Raw genomic sequence first — 16593 nt, forward strand, 5'->3', positions numbered from 1 at the left:
TTAATTTATTTGAAAAAGTTTACAACTCAGTACAAATTAAAATACATATAATCATACATTAACATTTATGGAAAAAAGATAAAATACATGAAATCATACATGTCTACATTTATTACTTCTGATCCCTGGAAATACAGATGATCTTTCATATTTTCCTTCCTTTTTAGATTAAACCATTCCAGTTTCTTAAATATTGCCTTCAAACTTCAGTCTTCTAATCCTTTTTAGTGCCCTAGTACACGTATTACCTCAATGAATCTTTCCAGCAAAGTACACGGTAGGTTCTTCCCTGCTCCTCTTATTATAGATGAGGAAACTGAAGCTTCCAGGGCTTATGTAACTTGACTAATGTTACCAAGTAACAAACAAATAAAGTGTCATAACTTAAACCTAAATTTGTGGAATAATGAAGTGTGTGCTCTCACCACAGCCTTCCTGCTCAACCAGAAGAAACCAGGCATAGAGGCTGAAAGAACAAGCTAGGGTTGGGGTGGGGATGAAGCAGTGGGGGGAGGGGCTGGTACATAGAGGGGGTGGTATAGGGTGGCTTTTGTTAACACCACTGCAGGGTCTCCCTCCTCTGTGCAGCCAACTGAGAATCTATGCACAGGCTGTTCTGGTTAAACTGCAGATGCCCAGAGTAACATGTTGCTGCTAGCAGTCACATCTTGGTGTGGATGAGGGAAGTGCTGTAGCACAGAGTATCTGGGCTGGAGATACCAAGGAAACATAGGCCATGGAGAGCTCAAAGTGTGAGCCGTGAACCACCTGTATCAAGTCACCTGAGGTTATTTTTAAACGGCCTGGTTTGCCCTTTGAAAATTCACATCCACATAGGAAGTTCAGAAATCACTTGGCTGGTCAGAGACTTGAAAACTGCTGAGGTTCGAGAACTGATCTAGACAATGCACCCTCTCCTGGAAGAAATTTGATTCAACTCACCTGAGTCACTCCCCACCATGAGATCAGGGGGTTCTGTAAAAAGCAAAAATCTCCTAGCTCATTGCGGAGGCTGAAGCCACACTCCAGGGTCCTTCCTCAAAAGGAATGAATACAATCAACGGAACCAAAGATGGACTTGAGATGTTTCCCCTACAAACTGCCATGGTAGGCTCAACCTATCTCCTCACCTTGTCCACTTTTTCTACACCTGAAAAGGCAGGTGCATGTCCAGTATGTGCTGTTTGACATGTAGTAACAAACCACAGGGGTCTTGACAACCTCAAGAGATTTTCTGCTGCAATCATGACCTCACATCATTCATTCACTTGGGAAAAACTAGTCCTGCTTATCCAGTGGTGGGAGAGGCAGGAAAACACTAGGTATCCACAGGACAACCCTCTGGAAACTGAGGTTCCACCTCAGCCTTAGATGCTTGAGTCCCTGTCTTCCAGAAATCTAGCTGTAATTGCTAGACTACTTTTGGGCTATACTACGCCTTGAACAGATGGACAACTATTCCCAAAAGAATTCTAAGGTTATTAAAGCCCTGGGCTCTGAGTAAGAAAACAAAACCAAAAACACCACTCAGCTCCTTTCTGGCCAAGCCACTCTTCCTTGAGAAAGAATTCTGAGAAATAAGTCTTGGCTATGTTCAACTACATTTATTTCTGAGTATGACTTTTCTGTCCCTTTCCCTAACAGAGAGTCAAAGGGAAGAAAGATAGAGAAAAAGAAAGAGATGGAAAAGATAAAGAGGAAGTCAGAGAGAGAGGTGCTTCTGTGTAGGCATTAGATATGATGTAGAAACCAACAAGAGAGGAGGAACGGTGACAGAAGGAAGAGGCAGAGAAATGTTTCTGTCGTGGTGTCTGAATTCCTGTGGCCTTTGTGAGCTCTAGTTTTCTCCCAAGAAGCAAGACAACCTGGATCAACCCTGTAATGAAGAATTGCTGGCTGGAAAGGCCATGGGGAAGGGAATCAGGAAGAGAAAACCCCCCAAATGACATGCTTTGGGAAGAGGGCCTGGGCAAGATCTACAAGGGAGCGAGCAGCCAGTCTCTTGTGAATTGTAGGTTGATCAAGGTGGCATTGGGGAAGTAGACCAAGATGACCCCTGACCCCTGACCCCTTTCCGCTTCATTCTAGCAGCAGCAGAAACCACCTAGAGGTGAATGCATCTCTACCAGCTACCAACAAGGTACACTGCCAACAAGCTAACTCTTCTCTTCTAGAATTTTGATTTTGCTTTCTGAGTTTCCCTAGATCTTCATTTTAGTTCAGTTATATGGGTAAAGAAATAATGAGGAAGCTGAAAGGAAAAGATTAGATACCTGTATTTTACTAAGAATGACTGTGGACTCCCAGATCCTCCAGGGAAAAACTTCAACTCTGAACCTTGACTTGACCTCCCACTGACCCTGGGACCACAGGCAAACTGGACAGACAGGAGGAAAGGCAGGACCCACACGCGGTTTTTCTACTCGTATCCCCTGCGTGAAAATATGAACAGGACTTGATGGTGCCTGCTGGTGTGGCCCTGGGGCTAGAGGCAGCCTTCTAAGCCAGAGATCACTTTGCCCCTGAGATACCACCACCTCTGGCCCACCAAGCATGAGATTTCTTATAAAAGAAAGCCCCAAAATAAACCTTAACTTGTATGTTACACCTCATACAAAAATTGACTCGAAATCCATTACAGACCTAAATGTAAAACATAAAAAGCTTCTAGAATAAAACCTAGGGGAACATCTTTGTAAACATGGCTTAAGCTTTAAAACAAAGAAAAAGAAAACAAAAGCCATTAAAAAATGATAAATTGCACTTTCTCAAATTTAAATCAGCTTTTTGAAAGACACCATTAAGAAAATAAGGGCGGCGCCTGTGGCTCAGTCGGTAAGGCGCCGGCCCCATATACCGAGGGTGGTGGGTTCAAACCCGGCCCCGGCCGAACTGCAACCAAAAAATAGCCGGGCGTTGTGGTGGGCGCCTGTAGTCCCAGCTACTCGGGAGCCTGAGCCAAGAGAATCGCGTAAGCCCAGGAGTTGGAGGTTGCTGTGAGCTGTGTGAGGCCACGGCACTCTACCGAGGGCCATAAAGTGAGACTCTGTCTCTACAAAAAAAAAAAAAAAAAAAAAAAGAAAATAAAAAGATAAGCCACACACTGGAATCTGATACTTATAAAACACATATCTGATAAAAGACTTACATCCAAAATATGTAAAGAACACTCAAAACTCAACAATAAAAAATGTATCCCAATTTGTTAAAAATCAGAGAAAGATTTAAAGAATCACTTCACTGAAGAAGAGATTCGGATGGCAAACAAATACACAAAAAATGTTCAATATAAATAGTCATTAAGGAAATTTGAATTAAAGCTGGGAAGAGACATTATTATGCACCTGTTAGAATAGCTAAAACAAACAAAAATCCAGCTGTACCAAGTGCTATGGAGTATTAGGAGCAACCAGAAAGTTCATTGTTGCTGGTAGGAGAGTAAGATGGTGCAGCCACTCTGGAAAACAGTTTGGTAATTTCTTCTGAACATCAGCATACACCTGATCTCACTTCTAATTACCAAGAAAAATGAAAATAGGTATTCACCCTAAGACTTGTATATGAATGTATGTAGCAACTTTATAATAGCCCCAAACTGAAAACAACCAAAAAGTCCGCTACTAGCCAACAGTTAAACGAACTGTGGTAATCTATGGTCTGCAGTGGAACACTACTTAGCAGTGATAGAGGAACGAACTACCGATGTATGTACAACCAGGAAGGATCTTAAAAACATTATGCTCAGTGAAAGAAGGAAGACACAAAACTCAACATTCTGGAAGAAACAAAACCAGAGAAATGAGATCAGTGGTTACCTGGTACTGGGAAGTGAGTAGATTTTCTACAAAGGGACACGAGGTAATATTTTAGGGTAATGAAAATGTTCTGTGCTGTATATTTCAATTGTGGCGTTAATTCCATTATTGTATATGTTTGTTAGAAATCATCAAGCTGTATCCCTAAAAAGGATGAACTTTATTATATGGAAATTATACCTCAAATAAATACCTTAAAAAATAATAGTAAGTGCAAGAGTTACCAGTCTGCCTGTGGAAATACAAGTGGCTTGTTGCATGCTGGTTTCCCAGACGTGTGTGTCCCACGCCCTTCTTCCTATCCATCGCAGAAATGCAGTCCTCCATGGCCTAGTGCAGTGGTTCACATCGGAGGCTGAGGCAGGTGAACTGTCTGAGCTCACAGGTTCAAGACCAGCCTGAGCAACAGCGAGACCCCTTCTTTTAAAAATAGCCAGGTGTCATGGTGGGTGCCTATAGTCCCAGCTACTAGGGAAGCTGAGATAAGAAAATCACTTGAGCCCAAAAGTTTGAGGTTGCTGTGAGCTGTGACATCACAGCACTCTACCAAGGGCAACAAAGTGAGACTGTGGGAAGGAAAGCCTTAGGAAATGACAGGGCTCTATGCTGTTCTCATACTTCAGAGGCCCCCCCTCTGTACTGTACTGGACCTCCTGGCCCTCACAAGCCCCAAGAGCTCAACAAGAGAAGCAAATTGTCCATCACCCCACAAGGCTACACCCCTTTCTAATAAAGGAGGTCAATAGATAGTAGCTTCTAAACCTCCATGTTAGTATTAAACACACTCTCTTTTCTTTGGAGGACTGGGCAAATCCCACATATAAATGTTTACGAGCCGCTGTCCACACAAACAGCAGAGATGACACCATCTGCCTGGTCTGCAGGGCTCTGTCTCATGGGAGCCCCCCTCCTTTAGCCTTGAGCAGGACACCCTACTAAACAGGCTACATACCTCTGCAAACTGGGAAGCTATGAGCTCAGTCTCCAATCCTGAATATCAGAGCCTAAATTCCCATCTCATCACTTACTAGTTGTGTAACTTGGAGTGAGATAGTTAATATCGCTAAGCTACACTTCCCTTTAGCAAAACAGGGATAATAATAGTCAGTACTCATGTCACAGGGTTGTTGGGTTGATTAAATAAGCACATGTCAAATTCCTTAGAATAGTGTAGCAAGCACTTAGTTATTATGATTTAATTTAACTTAATTTGAGTAGGGGCCAGCCCCATATACTGAAGGTGGTGGGTTCAAACCCGGCCCCAGCCAAACAGTAGCAAAAAATAGCCGGGCATTGTGGCAGGTGCCTGGGGTCCCAGCTACTCGGGAGGCTGAGGCAAGAGAATCACTTAAGCCCAGGAATTGGAGGTTGCTGTGAGCTGTGATGCCACAGTACTCTACCGAGGGCGACAAAGTAAGACTCTGTCTCTAAAAATAAAATAATAATGATAAATAAATAAAGAATTTTACTTAATTTGAAAACCAGCATTTCTTGTGAGTCTTAGAAAATGCAAAGATTTCTTTATTAATTGTTCGATTCCAGAAGAGCAGCTTAGTGTAGAGAGAATGGTTGCTTGTGTTAGATCCAAATTAGACTCATATTTATAGTTGTTATTTGTTTTTTTTCTCACCAGAAGTAGGTCAGGATAGGGAGCTTTCGGGTTAATTTTGAATTCAATACTTCTCTAACAAACCTGTACTTATCAAAAGTAGACTTAGGAGGGTGAGAATATAGGAATGGTTATTCAAGTACAACAAAACTGCTCTAATATGTCTGCATGGTGGCCATGCTGCCTTTGAAGTACTATACATGAACTAATTTCTATTGAGGTACAAAGAAATTCCCATATGGATGCAAGCAGGATTTGCTGGTGTCTGGGGAAGATTATAAATTAGCTGGTTGCTGTTCACATCGGAGCCAAGCAGGACACATTTAGTTTTTAATCTGGACCAATTTTCCGGATCAAAACCTAGGCTTTCCAAGGGATGTAAATGAGCCCAGGAGGAAAATTTTCCCTAAAGTTTATGAAGTAGCTGTCATTTTAATCTGAGCAGCTTTCCAACCTGAGAGCCAGTGTTTGGATAAAATTATACAGTAATGAAAAACTCTTCTAGGCGGAACCTAGTCTAAACACTCTTTCTACCTCCTATTTATGCAATTATCAAATTTGATCTGCCAGAATATTTAAAAGGTAGAGTTTCTACAATCAAAACCCTATCGATGCTTCAAGTAAAATCAAAGAGGTCAACATGGCATATTCATGGTGTGAGTATTAGAATGAGACCCTAAATAAACCATGTAAAAAATATTTTCAGGAGAGCTACAAAAAATGAGAAAGGAAATATTGTGAACTACATAAGCAGTTTTAGATAGCAGGCTTTTGTAAAATGCTTTTGAAAATTCTGCTTAAATGAATTCAAACCTGTTCTTAAAAGAACATTGCATACACTGCTCAGGCTTAAGAACTACAGGTATAATTATGCCTTGTTCAGAAATTGTGACTAGGTGGTTTTATGCGAAAAAACCTGCAGAATGCATTTGATCATGATGTGATTATCTTAAAGAGGAAAGTTAGAAAGACGCTCTTCATTGAATTCCTCGAAGGTGCATATGTGTGTGTGCATGAAAGAAGAGAAACAATTTAATATAATACTACTTTTAAGTGCTGCTATTATATCCAAAATGAATTAGACAGTGCTAAATGAAATGGTTCATAATTTAAGTGTGGTGCAGATGATGATAATGACCCTAAATTTCAAGGCTGGTAACAAGGAGCCAGTGATAAGAGATACAGCCTAAAGGCTGTAGGGTGTTTCCGGAGCTGAAAGGCAACAAGTCATATTTCCAGAGAGAGGAAATCCCAGGTGAAAATGTTCAAGCAGCCAAATAGGAACCTGCTAAGACTATGTTCCTCGCCCTCTGATAAACTGTCTTTGGTTTGGCTCTTTCTCATAGAAACATTTGTGAAGACAAACTGCACTTTCTGTGAGGTTCTGCAGACTGCATTCAAATAAAGTTTATTGTTTTCTATTGTTCCTAAGACATAATTAATCCCATAAGACAACCTCGCTTACAAAGTAAGCTAAGAAAAAACAGATTTTCCGAAATTCTAAATATGGTCCCAGAAAAGAATAAAAATCGTTATTCAGGAAACAACGTTTAGAACTTCATTGTTTAGAATGCTCTACTTTGAACAACTTCACAAAGCAGGCCGAGTCAAAGTAAACAAAAATACACGAAGACTTTTTACCTATATAACTAGAAGAAACACAAGTTATCATGGCTCCAAGTTTTCCCCCAAAATAGCATATAATGCATACATCTTTGTTTAAAGAGCAAAGACAGGAGTTAAAACACTGGGAAATTAACCCTGGGTGCTCCTTTCAAAACAAATGACCCCAGATGTTAGAGGATCCTAACAGCAGAGTCCACATCCCTACATGGTGTGTGGGCAGCACCGGAGATCAGCAGAGGCTAACCTGCGGACACTTAACAGGAAATGTCTGGGCTCTGAACAGTATGACTCCAGTAAGATGTTTAGAGACATCCCCGCACAGTTGCAATCCTCTGTAATTGAGACAGCTTGATCGCTGCCCCGACTCTCAGCTGCGTTCAGAGACAGAGACCACCGCCTCTACTGTGTCTGGAAAATTGATCATTCTTTTAACAAACAAATATCCCTAGAACCGGCTGGGCCAGGGGGAGGGCGAGGCTGGCGTCTGTCTTCAGCTCTAGGCTGAGCTGAAGCGGGTTAAGCTGACGCGGGGCAGGGGACAGAGAGGCTGAGCGCTGCCCGCCCTGCGTCCTCGCGGAGGAGCTGGACCCGGGCGCGGGGCGTGCTGCCCGTGGGCGGACTGAGCGCCTTACCTGATTTTCGGAGAGCTGCCCGGAGCGACTCAGCGCAGGGTTGAAGGCTGGAAGCCAGGAGCAAGAGCCGGAGCAAGACGTCTTGTATTAAATCCATTTCACTGGCGGCGCCTGCAAAGTTTCCCAAGTCCCGGGCGCACAGGGAAAGGGCGTCTCCGGAGTGGGGGGCGTGGGGCCCGCCGCCCGCGCGGGTTCACTGCTGGGGTGAGGAAGTGGGGGGCTCACGGGCTGGAGCAGGCACGGCAGGGGAGTAGGAGGAGGCAGCACAGCAGACGCGAGGTCGGCGAGGGGGAGCGAAGCGGGCTTCCTAGCTGCGGGGCGTCGGGGGTGGGGGGAGACGGGAGGAGGCGGGGGCGACGGAGGAGACCGACTGGGAGGGACCGGCAGCGGGAGGCAGACTCGACCGGCCCGGGGTGAAATTACAGGCGAGTGCAAGTGAGAGAGGCAGTCCTTGAAACAATTCACGCCTCGCCCACCTCGGGAGCAGGCAGCCCGCCCCTCACTCTCTCCAGGGACCGGCCCCCTCTCCCGCTCAGCCTGTCGGTGCTGGTGACCTAGATTGGGGCCCTGGGAGGGGCCGACTTCAACCACGAGAGATGCAGGGCAGGGTTAAAGTGACGGCGAGTCCAGGACCCTCGGCGACTCTGAAGCCCTGGGGTGCCTCCCCTTCCCTTGGCTGGACCCTCCTCTACCGCACCTTCTAGGTCGCGTCCAACTAGCACCGCGACTTTCCGAACACCTCAAAGGCCCCTTTCGTCTGTCCAGCGCGCTGGAGAGGAAGAAAGGGGCGGGGGCTGAGATTTGCGAGTGGAGTGGGGGTGAGAGAAAGGGGGCGGACGGCGGAGCTGTAGCACTAAGAAGATAAATGGGATTTAAGGCGCGCAGATGGGGAGCTGTGGCCAGGCGGCTCAGACCCGGGCGCCAGGTGGAGATTAGGGCCTGGCGCGAGGAGGGAACGGGCCCTTCTCGGCAGAGCAAGCTAACTTGAGACCCTCGGGGGGAGGAGATGAAGCTCCAGGTTAAACCCATGTCTGGGAGAGGGACGCAAGCTCCAGAGCCCTGGGGGACCCAGAGCACCCGCGGAAGGAGGCGCCCGCCGTCTGGAGTGGGGTTGGGGACCGGGACGGGCGTCCTGGTCACTGATTACGGGATCGGGGCTCCTGGGTTGGCTCCGACTGGAGAAAGACGCCTTCTCTTCCTCTGAATTAACTGCTTTAGAACTTGTTAAACTCCTTTTGCCGGGTTTCGCAGTAGTGCGCCTGAGAGGAGAGACCCTGGAACCAGAGTGCCATCGCTTACTGGCGTTCTGACCTCCAAGCCAGCGAGAGGAGCGAGCAGATACAATAAATAAACGTAGAAGGAGTCCACTGAAAGGGAAACACAGCCCTTGCCAGCTCTCGGGGAAAGATGAAAGGCCCGGGAAGTGCCCTGCAGGAGAAGTCTGCAGTCACTAGCCAGAAGCCTGCGCGCCCTCAGCCCCACCTTGCAGCGTAGCCGGTGCACCATGGGCGTCCTGGCGCGTTGTGGTTAACCAACCTACGGGAAAGAGGGAGGGAACAGTGTTATCTGATATGTTCCCTTCCCCCAAAGATTTCTAGTCCTCTTTTAAGAATGAAGTGTCCCCTGGCCAGAGGGTTTGTAATGAGCTCAGTCTTGTCAGTTAGCAAAGCTGAAACTTTGTTCCCTGGGCGTTTTCAAGTGTGCGACTGTCCACCAATAAACCCAAAGTCTACTCCGACTTAAATACTTGGAAGTCTTAATTGCGATACCAAAGCTGGAGCAGAAAAGTCTGGGTAGAACTATGCTCTTCACTTCCAAGGTGAGCACAGAGCTAGTCCAGAAAGCTAGGCAAATGTGAAAAGGTTGCAGAATCATAGACCCTTACCGTTATCAGGGCCCCTGGAGGTCATCTAGGCCCCACCTCCATGCCCCAGAGGAATCTGCTTTCAGCATCCTTGTCAGGCCAGGCCACCTCCCTTTGAACTCTACCTCTTATCAGAGAGCTCCAACCTTGTCACCAGCCTGGAAGTTGCTGGACAGGTCTCCTTATGAGAAAATTACTTTTACCAAACTTAATGTGGCACTCAGAGACAAAAAAGCATTGCAAAACAGATACCTCTCCTACAGGTTCTGCGCTTTCCCCCCTAAAAATGACGATCCCTAATGCAAGAACTGTAAGTAATAATTAGGATTATAATAATCAATATTCGGGCTACTGTTTATGTAACATCTTCTATGTACCAGACCTTCTCTGGAGAGCTTTTTAGTTTCAATAACAACCATAGTAAGTAGGTATTTTTATTAGCATTATCTCCTTTACAGATGAAAATATGGAAGCATGGAAAAGTAAAGTAACTTGCCCAAAGTCATGCATCTTCCAAGAGGCCATTGAATTTGAGAGGTTTTCAAGAGTCCAGGCTCTTAAGGAGACAAGGTGGAGAGTTGATGATCAGATCTGGTGTTTAATCCTAGGCTCTGCCTATAGTGTACCTTGGTAAGATGAATGGTCTATATGAAACAATCACTCTACTCCAACTTAACGGCACCATCTAATATATTTTTACTCTGAATATGCCCTTTAAAGAGTTGTCCATTACAAATTTTGCAAGCCTGAGTTTCAGCCTTTTTGCAGATATTTCCTACATGTGCCCATATGTGCTTATCATCCTTGGCCCCAAGACTCCCATTTTTTTGTAGATGGCCATAAAGGATTTGGGAAACAGGAGTGGTTTCTTCAGAAGCCTCTTTTATTTCTTCTTTGGAGGAGTTACTTTTGATAATATCATCATGCTTTACTTTGGAAGGCCTCCAAATTCTCTGGATCCTCATGCCATTGAGATAAGACCTTCATGAAATCTGGTTGTTTCAAATCTATGGCACATGTTAGACTGAACTTATTCCCTTCCTTTGTAATTTGAATCAATCCTCGGAGGTTCCCTTTCCTTGCGTTTGGACAACCAGCTTACAGAACTTGTAAACCTGACCAAAGACAAATGAACACTTGCCTTTCATTCTCGTCCTGCCTTCTGGACGAGACTAAAGAGGGTGAAGAATCTTTGAATGTTCCATTAAAAAAAAAAAATCTGTTCAAATTCACTTGAGGTCTAAACTCAATTAATAAGGTCATCAGCAGAAGAGTGACCTGTCTACTTTTCCCATTATCATGGAAGAGAAGTCTGACTTTTGCTCCATGGAATACATTTGGAGGCTGTTAGAAGAAAATAAAGGCTAAATTATCAATTATAGAATGGTTTAGCAAGACCCTAAATGAGAGTGAAAAGAGACAACCGCTAAGAATCATCTTTTGATTTAATTAATTTTCCTTAATTGGGTGTATGTACATATAAAATTCGTAATGTGTACTAGTTAGAGTGTACAGTCAACAATATGTTTCCTTTTGCCCCTTATTCACTCAAAAGCAACCACTATTTCTGTTTTTTGTATCTTTCTAGAGATACTCTATGTATTATTGATATATTTACACATATATACATATCTAGTGTATACATATATGCTAGACAATATCTATGTATTATTGATACATGTACATATGTGTAACACAAACAGGAGTATCTTCTACACTTTCTTTAACTGAAGATCCTTCCAAATCAGCATATACAGATCTGTCTCCCTCTTCCTAACTGAGTAATATTCCATTAGGCGATATATAATTGATTTGTTCATTTTATCAACAACACTGCAGTGAATAACATTGAATGTATAACAGAGCTCACATGTTATAGTAGCCTATTGAGTTCATTTCTAGACTAACCATTGCTTGGTCAAAGGGTAAATGGCTTTTTTTTTTTCTTTCTTTCTTTTTTTTTTTTGTAATGGCTTTTTAATTGTGATGATTTGGCCAAATTTCCTCCCAAAGAGACAGTACTGATTAATACTCCAACAAGCATAAATGAGCTAAACTATTTCCATAAATTCTTGCCAACATAATATCTTATTAAGCTAAAGCTATGATATGATGTACATGTTACTATTTAATAGATACAATATATAAAAGTATGCAGACAGCATGTCACTTGAGAAATTATATTAAAGTGAACATACTTGTAGAACTACTGCCCAAATCAAGAAATAGGACATTACCAGCAGCCCCACAAAGCCTTCCTCATGTTTCCTCTCTAGAAGAATATATTTTTGAAGAGGGATGAGGAGAATTCAAACCTCTCACTTACTTTTAATTAAAATACACGCATGTAAACACTCTCCCCACTCTTATATGAAACAAACATTGAGGTTGAATCCCATTATATGTTATGACTCTGTACTAAGAGCAGAAATAATACGTTAAAAAATACAATGTTTTTTTCACTCAAGACTGCAATTTTGTTGGAAGCAGAAGACAGTTGCCCAACCAATTTTTCTATAAATCAGAACAAAGGAAGTCCTAAGTAGGAGTGCAAGCAACCTGTGTGGAGTGCCATAGACCCTATGTTCCTAATGATAACATATATGGTAATTTGCTACAAAATACATAGCCGTCTGCTGTGTACTGAGTTAGCCTCCCCTCCCCAAAATTCAAATGTTGAAGGTATAACTCCTAATGTGACTGTATCTGGATATAGGGAGTTGAGGAGGCTTTAAGAGTAAGATTTTAAGAGGTCAGAAGGACAGGATTTTAATCTGGTTGGACTGTAGCATTCTGAGAGGATGAGGGAGATTTCTCTGTCTCTCTCCACTATGTGAGAACACATCCAGAAAGTGGCCATCTGCAAGCCAGGAAGGAAATCTTCACCAGGACCCTACTATGCTGGCACCCTGATCTCAGACTTTCAGTCTTTGGTATGGTGAGAAAATAAATTTCTATTGTTTAAATCACTTATAAAGCAACCTGAACATGCTAATGTACCATGAACCCCACCAATGTTTAAAACCACGCTTACATAATAAGATTCACCAGGAATAAAACTGGTGTTACTAGCAGAAATTGCTGGGTATTGCCAACTCTTCCCTCTCTTCCTCTGCATGTATTTCTAGTAGCACTGATTAGAAATACTTGGGGAATTTCAGTTGGGCAAACAGATGTTTCTCCAGTCTCCTTTTTTTAATGTAAACTTCTAAATGAAGTATAAAAATGAATAAATTCTAAGCATACAATCAAAGAACTGTCACAGAGTGAACAAACTCATGTAATAGACCTCCAGATCAAGAAATAAAGCATTACCAGCACGCTAAAACCTTTCATTCCTCCTACTAACCATGTCTTACCCAACCAAATAGGTAACCATTTTCCTGATTTCTAACAGCTAGTTTGGCCTGGTTTTAAATTTTATAAAAGTTGAATTAGTCAGTAATGTAATTATTTATGTCTAGCCTCTTTTACTTAACATTATGTTTGAAAAATTTTATATAAGTTGTGTGGTTTATGTTCTATATATAGTATTCCATTATATAAATATATTACAATTTGTTTATCCATTCTACTCTTTATGGTCATTTGGGCTGTTTCTAGTTTGGAGCTAAAACTAAAGATGCTTCTGTGATCATTCTTTGTATCTGTGAGCAGAATTACTATGTCATAGGGTAGGCAGATATTTAGGTTTGGAAGATATTGTCAAACAGTGTTCCAAAATGGCTAAACCAATGTCTACTCCCACCAAATTACTTGAGAGTTCTAGTTGTTCAAAAACTTCGCCGGCACTTGCTGTTTGTCTTTTCCATTTTAGCCATTATAGTACATGTCAGTAATATCACATTGTGGTCTCAATTTGCATTTCCTTGGAAACTAATGAGGTCTGGTACATTTTCACTCCTTCATTGGTTATTGTATATCCATTTTCTAAAGTGTCTATTCATGTCTTTTGTCCATTATTTAATTGAGTTGTCTAACTATTTCTTATTGATTTGTAGAAGTTCTTTATATATTCTGGATACAAGTCAGATGTGTTTTTTGTTGAGATTGGATATTTACATTGACAATATTTTTCCCACTCTGTCTTGTGTTTTAACTCTTAATGATGAATTGTAATATATAGAAACCTTAATTTAATGTAGTACAGTTTATTAATTTTTTTCATCTATGGCTAGCTCCTTACTCCAAAGTCACAGAGACATTATCCTGTTTTTTTCAAAAACTTTTTTGCTTATGTTCCACATTCAGATCTGCAATAGATTTTAGTGTATGATATGAGGCAGTGCTTGTAGTCTTTTCACTGCACGTCACTGCCTTTTTTAGTTATGGGCAGCTGCATCTCCACAGGGAGGAGATGTTTCCAGGATCTGGCTTCTGTAGTGTATCTTCTCTTCTACCAGTGTTAACCAGGTTAAGGGTCAAGGATGGAGCTGGGCAGAGGGAGCTCCATGATGGCAGACTAGAGACATCGCTTCATTAGCCGCTCCAGGCCACTCTAACACCCAAGCACAGAGGTAAGGAAAATTAAGGAGAAGGAGGAAGCAAGTGAGAGGAGGAAGGAGGGAAAGGAAACAAATAAGAAGAAAACATAAATAAGGAGGAAACAACAAAAAAATTCTGGCGACATGAAAAACCAACCAGAACAGATTACCCACCCACCCACCCCCAAAGGATCATGAGGCAGCTACCACAAAGGATCCCACCCATAAAGAAATTCTGGAAATGATAGAAAGGAAATTTAGAATATGGATGGCAAAAGGATAAAGCTAGGACTGCATGTCTTCCTTGGGATAAGTTGAGTAGATAACCACCCTGCATTATACATTTTGAACCAAGTCCCATGTGTTTACAACAAAGCCTATCTGCCTGAAAATAGCTCACTTATCTCAAGATCTTCTTGAAATTTCTGCCATTAGAAATATTTTTATGGGTTCAAAGTATAACTTATTTATCACTTACACCCTTCTATTCCAAAAAAAAAGCATGAGAAAGAGATAGAAGGGAGATGGTTTAAAAAATTTTGCCCATGTGGTCCCTCTTAAAATGAGTGTATTTTTCCTGAACAGGAAGGAAGAGCACATTTTGTAAGAACTAATTTATTATCTGATTTTGCTGTCACCTAGGATAGCAACTCCAGGGTCTGCAGAAGGTAGAATTTATGAGTTTAATAGTGATTTGGGAAGCAGAAATTGGTATTGGTTGAGGTTCAGAATGTGGGATAGCTTTGTAATAGCAAAACCCTGGGAGTGACAAACATATCCATTGCTAGAAGAAAGACTGGTAAAAATACACTGTGGAATACAACAGAGCACTATCCAGCTATTCAAAACATAACAGGGCTTAGAGCTCCATGTGCTAACATGGAACAAAGTGAACCAAATTCAGAGCAGAGTGCATGTGTTAATAGAGTGTGGGCAGGGGGTTGGGATGTCTGGGGTAAATAAGGAGAAATTAGCATTGTGGGTTTTTTGGGTTTTTGTTGTTGTTTTTGCTTATGCTTTTAATTATAAAAATGTCTTTATTTGGGTTAAAAAGAAAAAAAAGTGAGTGAATTTTAAAAGACCATAGGGCAATCTAGGTAGAGTGCTTGGTGGGATAGGAAGAGTAATGGGGACTGAGAGAGAAACCAAGAGAAGAGACACAGGTCCTGACCATCTGAGGAGGAGAGGACAGAGAGCTGGAGCCAAGCACTCCCAACAGGGAGCTGGCTGTGAAAAGCAGACTTTGCAAATATGTGATTCTGTCTGGAGCTGCCAGATTGAGTACGTAAGAAAAAGAACAAGGAGCCGCCATCTTCCTGGAAATACAGGGACACCCATGTCTTGAAGATGCTGGGGATTCTCTAGGGTTACCTGACCTCCAGCCTGCCGTGAACTACATAAAACACCCTGAAGTGGTCACGTGCAACTGCATACCACAGTAAAAGACACCTCTTTAGAGAGCCGACACGCAATCTCAACACACAGGGCTTCTCTGTGAAATGACTCGGCAGCAAGGAAATCTCCAAGGACTCCAAGGTCAGGAGACCTTCACTCTAGTTCTGTCCCCATCACTGCTGTCAGTGAGACTTTGGTGACCCCATCAACCTCTCTAGCCTCTATTTTTTTCTTCTATAAAATGAAGATATTGGAAAGAATGTCATCTCAGGGATCTTAATCTCAGCTTCCACGAAAGACCTGCTTTGTTTTTACCTGGACAGACAGCTGTCACTTGTTAAAAAGAAGTCTCATAAAAGGTTTATTCTCAGAAAAACTTTGAGGTTAGAAAGTAAGTCTCTTGCCAGAAAAAGAAAAAAAAAAAAAAAAGAAAGAAAAGAAAGCAAAATAAATGCAATATTTAATACACACACACATACACATTGAAATAGCAGAATGAAAGCAATTCCTTGCCTCTGAGAGGGCTGCAGGAAGCAGAGTTTCCAAGCAGGCCACATCCAGTCCACCCACACAGCGGCAATGGAAGGCGTGATAAGAAGGGCAGGAAGACCAGTATTGAGAGGTGAGCGTAGGAAGCAGAAGAATGCTGGCTCAGTTTCTAGGTTATTCCATGATGGTGCATTTATTTTTTTTTCCTTTATTTTTATTTTATTTTTTCCATTTATTAAGTCATAGACACATAGATCATGAATACATTTATGCATTTGTGGGGTACAATGTATTGATTTTTTTTTTTTTATTAAATCATAGCTGTGTACATCAATATGATCATGGGGCACCATACACTTGGTTCATAGACCATTTGACACATTTTCAACACATTAGTTGACATAGCCCTCCTGGCATTTTCTTAGTTACTTTGCTAAGACATTTACATTCCACATTTACCAAGCCTCACATATACCCTTTTAAGATGCACCACAGGTGTGATCCTTTCAATGCCCCTCCATTTAAATGCAGATTTTCTGATGTTCAGGGAAAAACTGAAAAGAAGCAAAAGGCCGGTGTTTCAGTCTGAGCTTGATTCTGTTTTCATTTGTGTGTTTCTTAAGGGAGGAAGTGAGAAGGAGAAGGGGACTGAAAGACTTGAAGGTATGGTCTGATCAGT

General features: G+C 42.2%; 1 protein-coding gene across 4 annotated transcripts in view; it reads right to left on the reverse strand.

Annotated features, from left to right (window-relative positions):
* EGFLAM (EGF like, fibronectin type III and laminin G domains) overlaps positions 1-8419 on the reverse strand; it is a 179664-nt gene extending 171245 nt beyond the window's left edge. For 2 of the 4 annotated variants that reach the window (XM_053591956.1, XM_053591940.1), the window contains exon 1: positions 7683-8419. In XM_053591956.1, coding sequence (XP_053447931.1) covers positions 7683-7779 — 97 coding nt within the window. In that variant the 5' untranslated portion in view covers positions 7780-8419. The remainder of the gene's footprint in view (positions 1-7682) is intronic. The other 2 variants (XM_053591966.1, XM_053591950.1) reach the window with 1 other exon arrangement.
* Positions 8420-16593: the final 8174 nt, after the last annotated feature.

This window comes from Nycticebus coucang, chromosome 1 (assembly GCF_027406575.1).
Source record: "Nycticebus coucang isolate mNycCou1 chromosome 1, mNycCou1.pri, whole genome shotgun sequence".
Lineage (NCBI taxonomy): Eukaryota > Metazoa > Chordata > Mammalia > Primates > Lorisidae > Nycticebus > Nycticebus coucang.